The sequence below is a fragment of the Platichthys flesus genome, chromosome 10, assembly GCF_949316205.1.
Source record: "Platichthys flesus chromosome 10, fPlaFle2.1, whole genome shotgun sequence".
Lineage (NCBI taxonomy): Eukaryota > Metazoa > Chordata > Actinopteri > Pleuronectiformes > Pleuronectidae > Platichthys > Platichthys flesus.
The window spans coordinates 4,313,026-4,325,812 of NC_084954.1; the positions used below are offsets into that span (position 1 = coordinate 4,313,026).

The 12,787-nt window shown below is 42.6% G+C and overlaps 2 protein-coding genes across 4 annotated transcripts; one reads left to right on the forward strand and one right to left on the reverse strand.

The window, feature by feature from the left end:
* Positions 1 to 667: 667 nt before the first annotated feature.
* On the reverse strand, positions 668 to 4,486 carry cdkn3 (cyclin dependent kinase inhibitor 3). 3 transcript variants are annotated; one of them, XM_062397465.1, is made up of 8 exons: positions 4,379 to 4,486; positions 2,722 to 2,830; positions 2,536 to 2,591; positions 2,410 to 2,454; positions 2,060 to 2,282; positions 1,762 to 1,793; positions 1,497 to 1,600; positions 668 to 965 (listed from the first exon to the last, which is right to left on the reverse strand). In XM_062397465.1, exons 2-8 carry the CDS (start codon positions 2,799 to 2,801, stop codon positions 876 to 878), a joined length of 630 nt encoding a protein of 209 aa, XP_062253449.1. In that variant the 5' UTR covers positions 2,802 to 2,830; positions 4,379 to 4,486; the 3' UTR covers positions 668 to 875. The 3 variants fall into 3 exon arrangements, with proteins under 3 accessions (XP_062253449.1, XP_062253450.1, XP_062253451.1); XM_062397466.1 differs by having other exon boundaries at positions 4,327 to 4,425; XM_062397467.1 differs by lacking the exon at positions 4,379 to 4,486 and adding an exon at positions 3,446 to 3,473.
* Positions 4,487 to 5,207: 721 nt separating this feature from the next.
* si:ch211-67f24.7 (uncharacterized) lies at positions 5,208 to 12,422 on the forward strand. The gene is made up of 15 exons (XM_062397327.1): positions 5,208 to 5,345; positions 5,662 to 5,779; positions 6,248 to 6,292; positions 6,461 to 6,625; positions 6,818 to 6,918; positions 7,561 to 7,694; positions 7,990 to 8,110; positions 8,793 to 8,931; positions 9,166 to 9,270; positions 9,357 to 9,446; positions 9,582 to 9,727; positions 9,965 to 10,042; positions 10,599 to 11,271; positions 11,980 to 12,077; positions 12,215 to 12,422. The coding sequence occupies exons 3-15, from the start codon at positions 6,251 to 6,253 to the stop codon at positions 12,318 to 12,320; spliced, it is 1,998 nt and encodes a 665-aa protein (XP_062253311.1). The 5' UTR covers positions 5,208 to 5,345; positions 5,662 to 5,779; positions 6,248 to 6,250; the 3' UTR covers positions 12,321 to 12,422.
* Positions 12,423 to 12,787: the final 365 nt, after the last annotated feature.

The following is a 12,787-nucleotide window of genomic DNA, read 5'->3' on the forward strand; positions in this document are numbered from 1 at the left end:
CTTAGAGATTTGTGTTGCACGGGGACATTCGTCGTCTGGTTGTCACCACATCTGTTTTCAGACTGTCTGATGAATAGCTTCCATGTTTCAGACCCATCTATCACGTCGAGTCATGTAATCCCCGCTGAGGTTATCGCTGATATGTTTTTAAGTGTGAATCCAGAGTAGAAAGCAACGTGTGTGTGCGACCTGTGTTTGTATAGAATCAGCTCCCCCCCCCCCCCCCCGGCAGCCATGCCTACTTAAAAAAAAAGGTTGACTTGACAGTTGTCAACATTTGAATTCTCTTGTTTTCTGCAGTGGAGAGACGCACAAATTCCTCTGCTGTTTTCTCGTCTTTGTGCGTCTTGTTAATTTCAACACAGTCTTAGGTTTATTCATTCAGTGTTTTTCATTTTCCTTTTGTCTCCAGGATATCAAACACTCCTCGGTGTTGCTCATTTCAGGAATGAAGAATCTGGAAAGTAATCTCCTTTTAGAGTTGAGGCCGATATTTTCAGAAATACAGTATTTATTGCCATTTTTAAATGTGTAAATTTATCAGGGAAAGGGATAAAGATAATTTGTCACAATAATGTTTTTATGTATTAGATCCCATTTGTGTCGCATCTAGGAAATGACAACTTGCGTCTATTTGAATCTAAATAAATTCATCCCACTCTTTACAATGGACTGGAACTTTATTATAAGATTTTAAAAGGAAAATTAGAGCTGCCAACACAAACATGATTTCCTCATTTAAGACTTTATTCCATTACCATGAGGAGAAGACAAATCAATATATTAAAGAGTATTCTGTTAAAGTGCAGTCATTAGAGAATGCAGTTATAAACACCCACAAACTAAGACAATATTTTCCCGTGTTGAAGCAGCGATCATCGAGACACTGAGCGCTCTGTGGAAGCCTCCCTGCTCTCCTGGTACGACGTGAACTTCTCTCGGAACTCGTGCAGGAAGTTGTATTGCTGTGTGAAAAGGAAAGAGTCAATTTTTAACAGTAAACATCTTTTTTAGGAAAAAACTAAATCTAAGAATTTACAGAAAATGAGCAGCAGCCGAAAACAAACACTAAAAAGGATCAGTTTTGGTTTTGTGGGTTATTCAAATTATAATTCATCACATTGGCCACAAACATGTCACCACATACTGGTTCAGAGAATGTGAAATAAAGATATCAAACGCAAACAAGTCTTAAAAGAGCCCTCACCCACTCCTATGAATTTTAAGTATTAATCAGAAAAATGGAGCAGAATATTTTTCATCATTAGATTTCTGAGATAATAAACTTATTAATTCAGAGAACAACCTAATTTCCCCTCTGATACTGATCAGTTTAGGGACATTTCAGATTTGTTTACATGTGAAGCTAATCCACTGGTGTTTCATATTTTCACACTTTCCAGGTTTGCTTCAGTGAAATGAAAAACCTGCCGCCTGGAAGGAGGAGGATATATAACCTTTAACTATGTGATGGAAGAAGAAGAGCAGCCTCTCACCTTCACTGTTTGTATCGCTCCTCCTCCTCGGTGCTCCCGGAGGATCTCGATGGCTTTGTTCGCCGTCATCGTCGGCGAGAGCTGCAGCAGCAGACAGGCGGCGACTGAACAGAGAACAGAACACGACACCGTCATGTGATCAGACATGAACACGAGTACAGAGCATCTAGCTTCTTTTTATTTTACAGGAGGTCAAAGTTAATCAGATAATGACGTGCTGGCTTGATACAAAGATTAAAAAGGGGCACAAATAAAATATTCTTACTTAATCCAGATCGTCCCAGGCCTCCATAACAGCTGGAGGGGAACAGAAGAAAAGCCCAAAGTTCATTTTGAAGAATAAACAAGTTTTAGAACATATTAGAAAGAACCTTTTAACGTAGAAAAGTTTAAATTTCTTTATATCTAATTGCATTTGTGTTTTTTGGGTTAAATTGTAAAAAAAGTATTTAAAAAAAATCCAGCCTCACACTTTTCACTGTCAGAAGTGTTTGATAACAGAATCATTGCCACATTACACACATTTAAATTCAGAGTTGTGTCTGAAGGACGACTTCACTCACTGGATCACCGTCCTCCTGTTGCTCTCGAGGCCGACCTGCAGCTCCTCGAGGATCTGGCAGCACTGCTGCAGCTCAGGAGCGTCTCCGTCCAGGAAGGGCGTGTGGTGGACGGTGAGGCCCCGCTGCCGGTAGACGTCCAGCAGCGAGGGAACCCGGTACTTGTTGAGCTCCCCTCGGGTGCAGAAGACAAACACGTCCTGGACGCCCTGGTTCTTAAGCTCCTCTGTCAACAAGAGACGCAGCGACATTAATAAAACAGATTCAAACTCCTGAGACTGAGGTAAAACAAGAGTTTCAAAACTGGTAACTTTGCTCAGTTTGAGAAACAGAATGAATCAAGTTCCTCTCACCGACGTCTCTTTGCAGACTTCTGCGATTCTCTTTGTATTTGCAACCTAAAGTCAGATAAGGGAAATTTAATTGAGATGCAAAAACCAGGAGAAATAACAAAAGAGCCGCAGAAAGTGCGGCTTTACCTGGTAGTGCACATATCCCCAGAAACTGAGAGCTCTCCACCATGGACAGAGGTAACCTGAGAGCCAATCACAACACACGTACACAGTTTAAGAAACAATCTGAGCAAATACTTAATACTTAACATAATCCTGAGAGAAAATCACAAAGTTTGTTTGAAGACATGAAGGAAGCGAGTGAAAACGCACCAGGTGACGTGAAAGGGCGTCAGCTGCTCCTCGCCGATCTCCTCGTCTTCTGACGACGAGTCAAACTCGCTCGTCCTCATGACTTCAGACCAAAACACTGTCGGGAAAACTAAATCAAAAAAGGAGCTATGATCACATTCAGTGTCGAGTCGCAGAACAAAGCCATTTTTGTGTTTGTTTTTTTTTTTCAGCTCTTTTACTTTGAATCATGTTTTAATTTTGATAATAATCTTGATTTTAGATTCTTGGATGATTTCTCTGCGGTTTGAAACTTGCTCAGAGAAGCAGAATCTACAGCCGTGAGTCTTCTGGGTTGAGTCTCCACAGACTCTGGACACCTGGACTTGGTTTGTCCTGTTCCTCCTGTCAGATCCTGTTCCTCCTGTCAGATCCTGTCCGGCTCAGTCAGACTGGACCTGAAGCGTCTGTGAGCCGACGCCTTCCGGCCTCATCACAGACACCAGGAATGTTTCAGTCAACTCGGCTTCATTCTGGCCTCTTATCAGTAAAATCCTGACTGATGGTGTAAAACTGAGATGATCGTCTTTCCACCAGATTCTCTGACGTGCTGGGACTTTGAGACACTGACGAGGAAAAGTCCTGCCGTCTTTAAACTTGACTGTTTCTCCTGGACACACTTAACACTGGTACTTCCTGGTTTGTACACACACACACACAGGTTCTAGAAAACCCCTCAAGGGTCATTAGAGCAAACAGGATTCACCTGATCAGTCTGAAGACTTTAGATTTCCCCCCTGGTAGGTCAAACCTCTTGAACCACAATGGAAAGAGTTAAATTATGAATAAAAACCAGTGAAGAAACAAACAGACGTGACACACAGATCTAATTAAAAAAAGAAAACAATAATAAAAACATGCGTGAGATGGTTTGTGATGTATTTTGTTCTTGGGATGTTTGAAAGTAGGTTTGTATTTATTTAGATTTTTAAATTTGATTCTTTTTGTTGAAGTAAAACATTAATACAAATAGAGGGTTTTTTATTCAACTTCCTCCTTTTCCAGCATGGATTTCCATATTTGAAGTTAACTAGGATTTGATTTGTTACTTATAACATGTATGGAAGAAATAAATAATAAATAAATAGCATGTTTATAATAATAAGTTAATTAGTGTTAGTAAAAATCTAACACACTACATGAGGTGTTTATAAAATGGGCGTGACGACTCCCTGAAGCCACTGTGTCCTAATGAAATATTCAGTAACGTAACCTGATGCTTATAGTTGTGTGTGTACATTTCGTAGTAGTAGTAGTCGTAGTATGATCCTCCACCACAGCTGGCTGAGCTAATGGCTAACACATGCTAACACCAGGACATACGTGGTCCTATAAATAAAAATAAACACTCACGTGTAAACTGAACGAAACAAGTGACAGTTTCTACACTTTCCAGGAGTTAGTCAGATCCATTGAAGCCACAAAACAAACCCCCACCCAGGGTTAAACATGAGCTTCAGTGCTGAGCTGTTGTTAGCTAACGTTAGCTCTGCGGCTAATCCGTGTAAACGAGGCCGGACAGAGACTAATGTGGTTTTATCTTGATTTAAACTTTAAGATAAAACCACAACACAGAAGTATACGTACTATGTAAACTCGTGTATTCTGATGAGTCCGTGCAGTTCTCAGGATCTCTTACCAGTCGGACTCAGCTCCGCTCCTCTGCATGTTTTTGACAGATCCGTCGGCTTCGATTTCAAAATTCAGTGAATAGCCAATCAGATTAGGGGATGGACCGTTAACCACGCCCCTCTGGAAAAAGCCGCAGGCACGTGAATGCTCGATTCTGTTTTCAGGGGTGAATCTCAGGGGCGGAGTTAAAAAATAAATAAATAAACAATTCATTTTAAACAACTTCCAAAATAACAACTGCAAATTATGATAGAATAAATAAATAGCGATTTTTTTAAAATTGTTAAATATAAATATGATAAATATACAACATAAGAAAATATACAAACATAGATTAGACACAAAATGAGGCAAAAAAAATAGTGTTAATATAAATATATAGAAATAAATTAGTAGATTTATATTATTGGGCAAAGAGAAGATATATCTGGTATTAATACATTTGGGAGAATAGATAGATAGATAGATAGATAGATAGATAGATAGACTAAGAATAAGTGTATTATGTTATTAACAATGGATGGATTTCAACATTACTTTTTTTATTGCTGCATTATTTAAATTTCTATTTATTTCTTGCATCTGTTTTTTTACATCTTATTAACATTTTGGTTTGTTAATCAAGCTGCCACTGACAATATTTCACAACTAAATTGAAAATGATTCTAAGAGCAAACGTGGAGAAAACAAACAAACAATAAGAGAACAGTAGAAGCTACAATGATATTGATGCAGAATCTCCTTTGGGACGTTACCATGGTTTGTACCAGACCTGACTTCCTCAGTAAATCACAGAGCTGCTGACTGAGCGTCATGCAGGACATCTGCTGTCTGCACAGAGCCGCTCACAGCTCAGCACCACACTGCTGCTCTCCACCACAGAGGAGCAGAACCAGGAGATCACTGAGGAGTTTAACATCCACTGCATCTTTCAAAATGTCTGGAGGAGGAAACACAGAGGAGCTGTGACTGAGGTGAGTTTTCTTCTGCCTCAGCTGTCAGTCTTTGTTTGGCTCTGGAGGATTCCTGCTGACTTTATCAAGATGTCGTGTAAACATAGAGAAAGATGCTTTAAAGTAGCCAACATGCACAGATCAGCCATGCAACCTGCAATGAAAATGGGATTTCTACATTATCTGCTTCCAGAAGTGATGTAAAAACAATCACATCAATGCTACAGTCAATCTCAGTTACTGTTCTGTTTATTTTCAATTTGAATGATAAGTCTTAATGCTGCATTGTTGCATTTTCCAGTGTGTTTTTGCTGATCCGTGCTCGTCCTTCTGTCAGTGCACTTATAGGGAGGGATCTTGGCTCCTGCAGCCGTTTCCCCTGCAGGGCTGAGCTCTTTGGCTGGCTCGCCACTTCCTTAGCAGAGGGGCTGCTGGCAGGGGCAGCATCTGAGCAGGTACCACAAACAAACAGGACTGTAGACCTGAAAGACATGGAAATACATTTACAAATGTTGATAAAAACTTGTACTAAGCTATGATGTAATGGTAAAAATAATTCATGTGTGCAAAATTAGCATTTTAGTGCTTTAAACAGAGCAGATTCCCTGCAGGTATTAGGTTTTTGAGTTTTTTCAGATAATCTCTGGGAGTTTTTGGTTAGAAAATGGGTCAAAGGTTCAAGTTACCGAGACAAAAACAGGTGGAGGTCTCTGCTTTGTTCCTATTGTGCATCTTTAACTTCCCCTGCAACTCAATCTCTGTCTGGATGACAAAAGAGAACAAGCTCTTCTCTCCTCTGATCTGCTCTTCACAGTCTATCTCCTCCAGCCTAAATCCTACAGGTGATATCTGCTGCACAGTGCGTGAACATTAGTCTGTGAGTGTTTGCAAACAAGCTTGTTTGTGTGTTTCTCTCTGCACAGGCCATGAAGCCCCAGGAGGCCGAGCTCGTCACAGAAATCTCTAAGGTATTCTGCAGCTCCCCCCCACCCACCCCCGAGCCGGCCTGCTCTTCTTAAAGAGGCCGATCACTTTAAACATTATAAGATCTTATCATTTGCTGAATTAGCAGCAGATAAGTAATAAATAATCCCTGAGTTGTCCATGACACCTGCTGTCCCCCTCTGTCCCCTCAGCTGCAGTGCATGGTGTCGGAGCTGAAGACGGGCTTCACCAGCGCTCTGCTGGAGCTGGGTCAGATCCAACATGGAGACACGTACCTGAGGGAGGAGCTGGAGGAGAACAGGAGGAGCTGCCAGAAGAAAGCTCGTCACCTGGAGGCTCTGGTGGAGTCGCTGAGGGTCAGACTGAGCACCAACAAACAGCAAACACATCAACAACAACAACAACACAAACACTTTAGAGAAAGAGAGATGAGAGACATATTCAAGCTTTGACTGATGTGACTCTGATGGTCCTCCACTGAAATGATCATGTTTATTTAGTTCTGGACAGAAAACAGTTTGTGTGTTTGTGTGTTTGTTGCTTCACAGGAAGAACTCGGTGTGATGCAGTGTCAGATCCTGCAGCTGTACAGTCACAGACAGAGACCTCAGCAGGAGGGAAAGAGCTCCATATCAAAACAGAGGGACAGGTAACACACACTCACACACACACACACACACACACACACACACACACACACACACACACACACACACACACACAGTTATATAAAAAGAAGAACGAAAACAAGGTATATCATAAAAAACAGTCAACAAATATGAATGCACAATATTTTTCAAATTTCATAAAATATATGAATTGTGTGTTTAGTTATGATACCTTGGTATTATTTTTATATATAAATAGGAACGAAGTGTAGATGAGTAAAGAATAAATAAATCAACGCTTAAATAAACAATTAAATACGTGAAGAAACCTAAAAATATATAAATTTGATAATGAATAATACCTTTTCTCTATTTAGAAGTATTTATTAGTTTATACGTTTAGTAATTTTTTGTCTGTCATACGGGACTGCTGGAAATACACCAGTAAAAATCAAAACACAAAGCTTATTGGTTTTATATGAGTCACGACACAGTATAATATACAAGATAAAGGCTGATATCCTTTTAGATCACTATTTCTTGACAGGATTAATAATCCATGTAGATCTATTACATGTGTGTTGTGATATGACGACATAACCTTACAACATCCTACTGTGTAACTGCATGTTCAATGATATAATAAGTCGTACATTGAGAAGTGGAGTTGTGTGTCTGTGCAGCGGGGACGCGGTCGAGGCGGCGGCAGGACGGAGTCAGTGTGAGTGCTCGGCTCCTCCGGCCTGTTTGTCCAGAGGGAAGCTGCTGCTGCACTGTTTCCTGCAGGGACTCAAAGCTGGACTGAGCGAAGGAACAGGTGAGTTCCTGTCATGGGAATAACAGCAGAGATATTTAGATATTAAAGAAGTGTCCTTAAGAAAAACGGTTGCATCAACCTGAAAATCAAGAATCAACATCTTAACAGAACAACACAGAGCGATATGAACAGAAACCTTCAACTACAGATGATCGAAGGAAAGAAGCTGTTTGATCGTCAGATTCTCTCTGAGACGTTCGGTTACAGACACAAATAACATGAAACAACTCAGTGGAAAGACTTTATCTCAAGATGCCGCACGTCTGTGGAGCTGAGTGTCCTCCTGTCTGTGCAGATGCTCGACATCAGGTGGCCATGCAGCTGCTGCATTCTGAGTGGGAGTACGTTTCCACATTAAACCAACTTTACGACCAGTACAAGACACCAGCAGCTCACCAGACGACCCCGGAGCCATAGTAAGTGACACACAGCTCACACAGCAAGAAAAGCAAAAACAGATTAGATAGATAGATAGATTACTTTATTCATCCCGGAACCGGTACATTTGAATACAATAAAATACAATACAATAGAATAGAATATAAAATATAAAATATTGCGGTAGAAAGAATAAAAACAGAAACACAAGATAAATAGGTAGATAAGGTGCAGTGGCAGATGATGGTAATAGTACTGATGATATGATGTTATTGTTAGACAGTATATAAAAAATAGAAAATAGTACAGTATATATAGTCTATAATATATATTTATATATGATAGTAATTATACCAATTTAAAAGCAGTATATAGTAATAATAGCAGCAACAATATATATAATAATAATAATAGTAAAATATAATAATAATAACATGTACACATGTATAAATAAAATATGTGTATATAGACTTATATATACAAAGAGTATGATATAATATATGATACATAGTACGGGTATAAATATAAGTATTTGGCGATACAATAGATAATATAATATACTGTTAGTGTAAGAATATGTAGACAGAGTGTGCAAAAGACAATGTTATTGTATAAAATTATGAATTGAGACAGGTATATTTAGTGACACAGAGGCAGGAATGGAAATCAAAACATCTTCTCAGGGTCAAAGTTCTCCTCCTCTCTTTCTGTCTGGTTCAGTCAGACGTATGTGATGTTTGTGGAGCAGCTGTTGCAGCGACACCTCGTCTTCAGAAACACGCTGCAGGAGCGACTCTCTGCCGAACACTGGAAGTCTCTGATCGGAGACATCCTGGTGCAGCTGATCGGACAAAACGACGTGAGTACATTCCTTAAACTGGATCTGCTGGCCTGTCATCGTCCGCCTCCACCAACCAGAGCAGTCTCAGTCTCTCTTCACAGACTCATAGGAGATAATATTGACCTTTGACCTTTGAAATCAGTTCATCAGTGAATGTTTGTGCTGAATGTGAAGAAATTCTCTCAAAGTGCTCCGGCGTGGAGACATTAATGATTTCAGCTGCTCATATTTGTTCTAATTTGTGTCGTGCAGACGTCTTTTTCCGACATGTACCTCGGATACACGACCACCCTGGCGTCCTTCCTCTCGCTGGAGTTCAACAGACTGAACAATCTGGAGAAAGGCCTCAAAACACGGGTATTTGAAATAACAAATACCGTCGGCGTCACTCGCTCACGACGCTCTGGGCGCACTGACCTGACGAGTTTTGTCTGGTTTCACAGAGCGGCCAGATAGAGCGAGAGGAGATGAAGCTGCTCTCCCTGCTGCTGGCGCCCGTCTCTCGGATCCACGGCTACCTGAGCCACATCCAGGTGACTTCAGAGGCCGAAACTCTTCATATACATAGAAAAGTCGTTTTCTTATTGCATTGTTTGTATTTCAACACTGAAAATGATATGAAACCTTTCGACCAAAAGTGCTCATTCTCCTGGACTCTCCCTCTGCAGAACCTGTTGCAGTGGACGGGTAAGGAGCATCCTGACTGCAGCCTCCTGCTGGGCACCGAGCGGGCGCTGAGGGGCCTCCTGTCTCGCTGCCACACGACTCTGGAGGAGGACGTCCGGTGGGAAGACGCGGGAGGAGCAGGTCAAAGGTCAGAGCATCATGAAACAGATAGTAGATTTCACTGTAAACACACAAGTAGTTTGTGTGGCTGAGATGTTTTTTTTTTTATCTTTGGTAAAGCTGTAAATCCAGCGAGTGGCATAAAGATGATGTTTCAAGTTATTCATGAGTGTAAATGATAAATAATCTCGGTCTGAAAACAGCAGCCGGAGATTTTAAAGCTCCTCAGTTCACAGTTGGACATTTGCATGAATCCCTGTTGCAGGAGCAGCAGCTGCTGTGATGCTGCAGCCGGTTCACGAGTCCAACCAACCAGAGAGGAAGCAAACTCTGCTGCTCAGCGGTGAGTGTCGCCCCCTGTTGGCCCTATGATCACATAGCACACTGAGAGAACACCTGCAGAAATAATGTGTTTAGGCCTTAGAGACGTTAAGGTGATTTCGTAAAAAGGTAAATGTAGTTAAAGTGGAAAACAATAGAAAATTCCGGTCATATATATATTTTTGCAGCAGCCACTTTAGACAGTTCAGGGCGGATCATTCAAATCCTTGGTTTATGCAAAAGGAAAAAAGTATTTTCAAGTATCTAAAGTCAAAGTTTTTACATAAGAGGACATTAACACCAACGCCTCATTTCTCCATTTGTGGAGGTTTTGATCGTCTAACATCCTCGTCAGTAGAAAGTAAGGAGTCAAGTCACAGAGGGAGGAAAGGATTGCAGGGGTGGATCTATGATTCTAAATCAGGGGGCATGAGGGGGCCACAATTTACACACAGGGGCCAATCATCATCCAACATGCATGAAAAGTTCCCGATTCAGAACAATGCTCATTGAAGTCATTCCTTGTTTAGTGTTAGTGAAAAAAGTCCCACACTCTGACTTCCTTCTCCTTCCCTCAGGGACCAGCAGCTCTCGGCCTCCGTCACTAACGGCGTGGACGGACACAGCTCCATGCGTGTGGAGTGCTTGTCCTGCAGCCCGTGGCGGAGGAAGAGCTGTGGGAAAGAGAGGACGTCTCTGAACCGGTCGGCCCGAGACTGTGGACACGTCTACTGCTCCCTCCTCACCCCGGACCCTGCAGGATGGGGGGAGAACAGCGACTCAGGTCAGGGCACCTTCACCCACGGGCCGGACGCCCCTCGTGGGCACCCCAGCCTCGAGGACTGCGAGACGGACCCAGACGACACCTCGGCCTTCGACTACTCCTCGGTCACCTCCTGCAGCCCTGATGGCACCCTGCGCCGGGACATGACGGCCAGCAACAGCGGGGAGGATGAGGAGGAGGAGGAGCAGGATGAAGAGGACAGTCAGGTGCCGGTGCTGTTAAAGCCCTCATACAACCAGCAGCAGTCCAGGGAGGCTCCCAGAGAGAGGACTGTGTGCCTGAGGTGGCAAATCCCCAGAGTGACTCCTCACCCCCCTCTGAGGAGCCCGGCGGGGTCGGGTGTGGACGGGCAGACGCCGTGTCTCGTCAGCTCCTACGGGAAGAGGCTGGTCAGCGTCAGGACAGGGTCACCGCCTCTACATCCAAAAAGTGCCTTCAGGCCCATCTGGGATGATCCGTCCAAACAGGTGATGTGTTGTGTCCTCACTGGTTTCCTGTTTCCTGCTCTCCTCCACTAGTGACACTCACTGCCCTGTGTTTGCTCGTCTCCACTGAGATCTGATCATCTTTGAGTCTCACTCACAAATGGTCCAAACTTAAAGAAACTCCAGACTTGAGATATCACATTCAAGAGGCCCAAAACATGCTTTGTGAGGTCACATTGACCTTGACCTTTGACCTCCCAAATCTAATGTGTAACTCTGTAAGACTCAGTGACCATTTGTACCTAATTTGAAAGGATCCTCTCGAGGCGTTCTTTAGTTAACATGTTCACAAGGCAAATAAAGGGATTCAACCTGTATAAGAAAATGTACGATCGGAGATCTCCTGCTGATCGTGTGTGAAAGGCAAAATCATTTTTCATGTCTGAAAACAGCTCAAGTGACAGTTTGCACCTATTCGGAGGAATTCCCCCCCGAGGTGTTCCTGGGAATTCACAAGAATAAACGGATGTTGCAAGAAACACAGTGACCTTGAACTTTGAAGGAATTTCCCTGGAGGTGTTTCTGAGCGTCGCCGGCATTAAGACACATGAAGCCTCGTTGATTTAAGGCAGAATATTGTTTATTTCCAAACACCATGTGATTAGTGTTTCCTAAATCCCCGACAGCTGTCTGTCCGTTTCTTTTCATGAAAACTCAAACCTCCTGTTTGCTCGTCTCCTCACGAACCAGGTGGATTCGGCTCCAGAGAAAGAAAACCGATTCGTCCCCATTCAAGCTGCAGCTCGACAGAGTTTTCAGACCTTACACCCGAGCAGGGAGAACCTGAGGTGAGTCCTCCTCAGGGTGAAGCTTGAACTCTGATTAAAGGCTTCAGGTGCTGATGCAGTAATCTCTCTCTCTCTCCCTCTCTCTCTCTCTCCCTCCCCCTCTCTCGCTCTCTCTCCCTCTCTCTCTCTCTCTCCAGACCAGGCCTGGCCCAGCAGCGCTGTAACCATGCAACGGCGGCGATGAGCAGTGGAGGATTGTGGGAAGAAAGCGAGGACAGCGAGGGACCCTGCAGCACTGTTTAACCCCCCCCCCCCCACTCCTCAGAGACACGAGGACCTGCTGCACACAAACACGCACCGAACCTGAGATGTGACGAGTTTTTTTCACGACAACAACGCATGAATGAAAACTCCTGAAAACTGAATTTTTTTCATTTTCTGTTAAAGTAAAAAAATCTGTTAACACTACAAATATCTGTTTGGCTTTTTTCTTTCTTCACGATTACACTTTGACATATAAGGTCAAATTTTGTGGGGTTTTGTGGCTGCAAAAGAATTTAGCAACACACAGAGGAAAGAAAATCTAGCCCCAGATAAGATGCTACATCCCGAAGCAGACTTCCATTTGACAAATAGCTTCTTTATGGCATCAAACGGAACTTACCGTAGAAATTAACACTTGACAGAAACAATTTTTGAGAAAATAAACTTTAAACTTGTACTCTTAAGTCCAAATCCTGTCTGTTAACATGGAGGAGGCGAAGCACATT

What these genes read in the sequence shown, in the direction of transcription:
- cdkn3 (XM_062397465.1), bottom strand. Translation starts at nt 2,801, where the DNA reads ATGAGGACGAGCGAGTTTGACTCGTCGTCAGAAGACGAGGAGATCGGC. An exon ending in AACAGGAGGACGGTGATCCA is followed by an intron (nt 1,794 to 2,059) that starts GTGAGTGAAGTC and finishes GTTCCCCTCCAG; the next exon opens with CTGTTATGGAGGCCTGGGAC. An exon ending in CCTGGGACGATCTGGATTAA is followed by an intron (nt 1,601 to 1,761) that starts GTAAGAATATTT and finishes TTCTCTGTTCAG; the next exon opens with TCGCCGCCTGTCTGCTGCTG.
- si:ch211-67f24.7 (XM_062397327.1), top strand. Translation starts at nt 6,251, where the DNA reads ATGAAGCCCCAGGAGGCCGAGCTCGTCACAGAAATCTCTAAG. An exon ending in ATATCAAAACAGAGGGACAG is followed by an intron (nt 6,919 to 7,560) that starts GTAACACACACT and finishes GTGTCTGTGCAG; the next exon opens with CGGGGACGCGGTCGAGGCGG. An exon ending in CCGAGCAGGGAGAACCTGAG is followed by an intron (nt 12,078 to 12,214) that starts GTGAGTCCTCCT and finishes CTCTCTCTCCAG; the next exon opens with ACCAGGCCTGGCCCAGCAGC.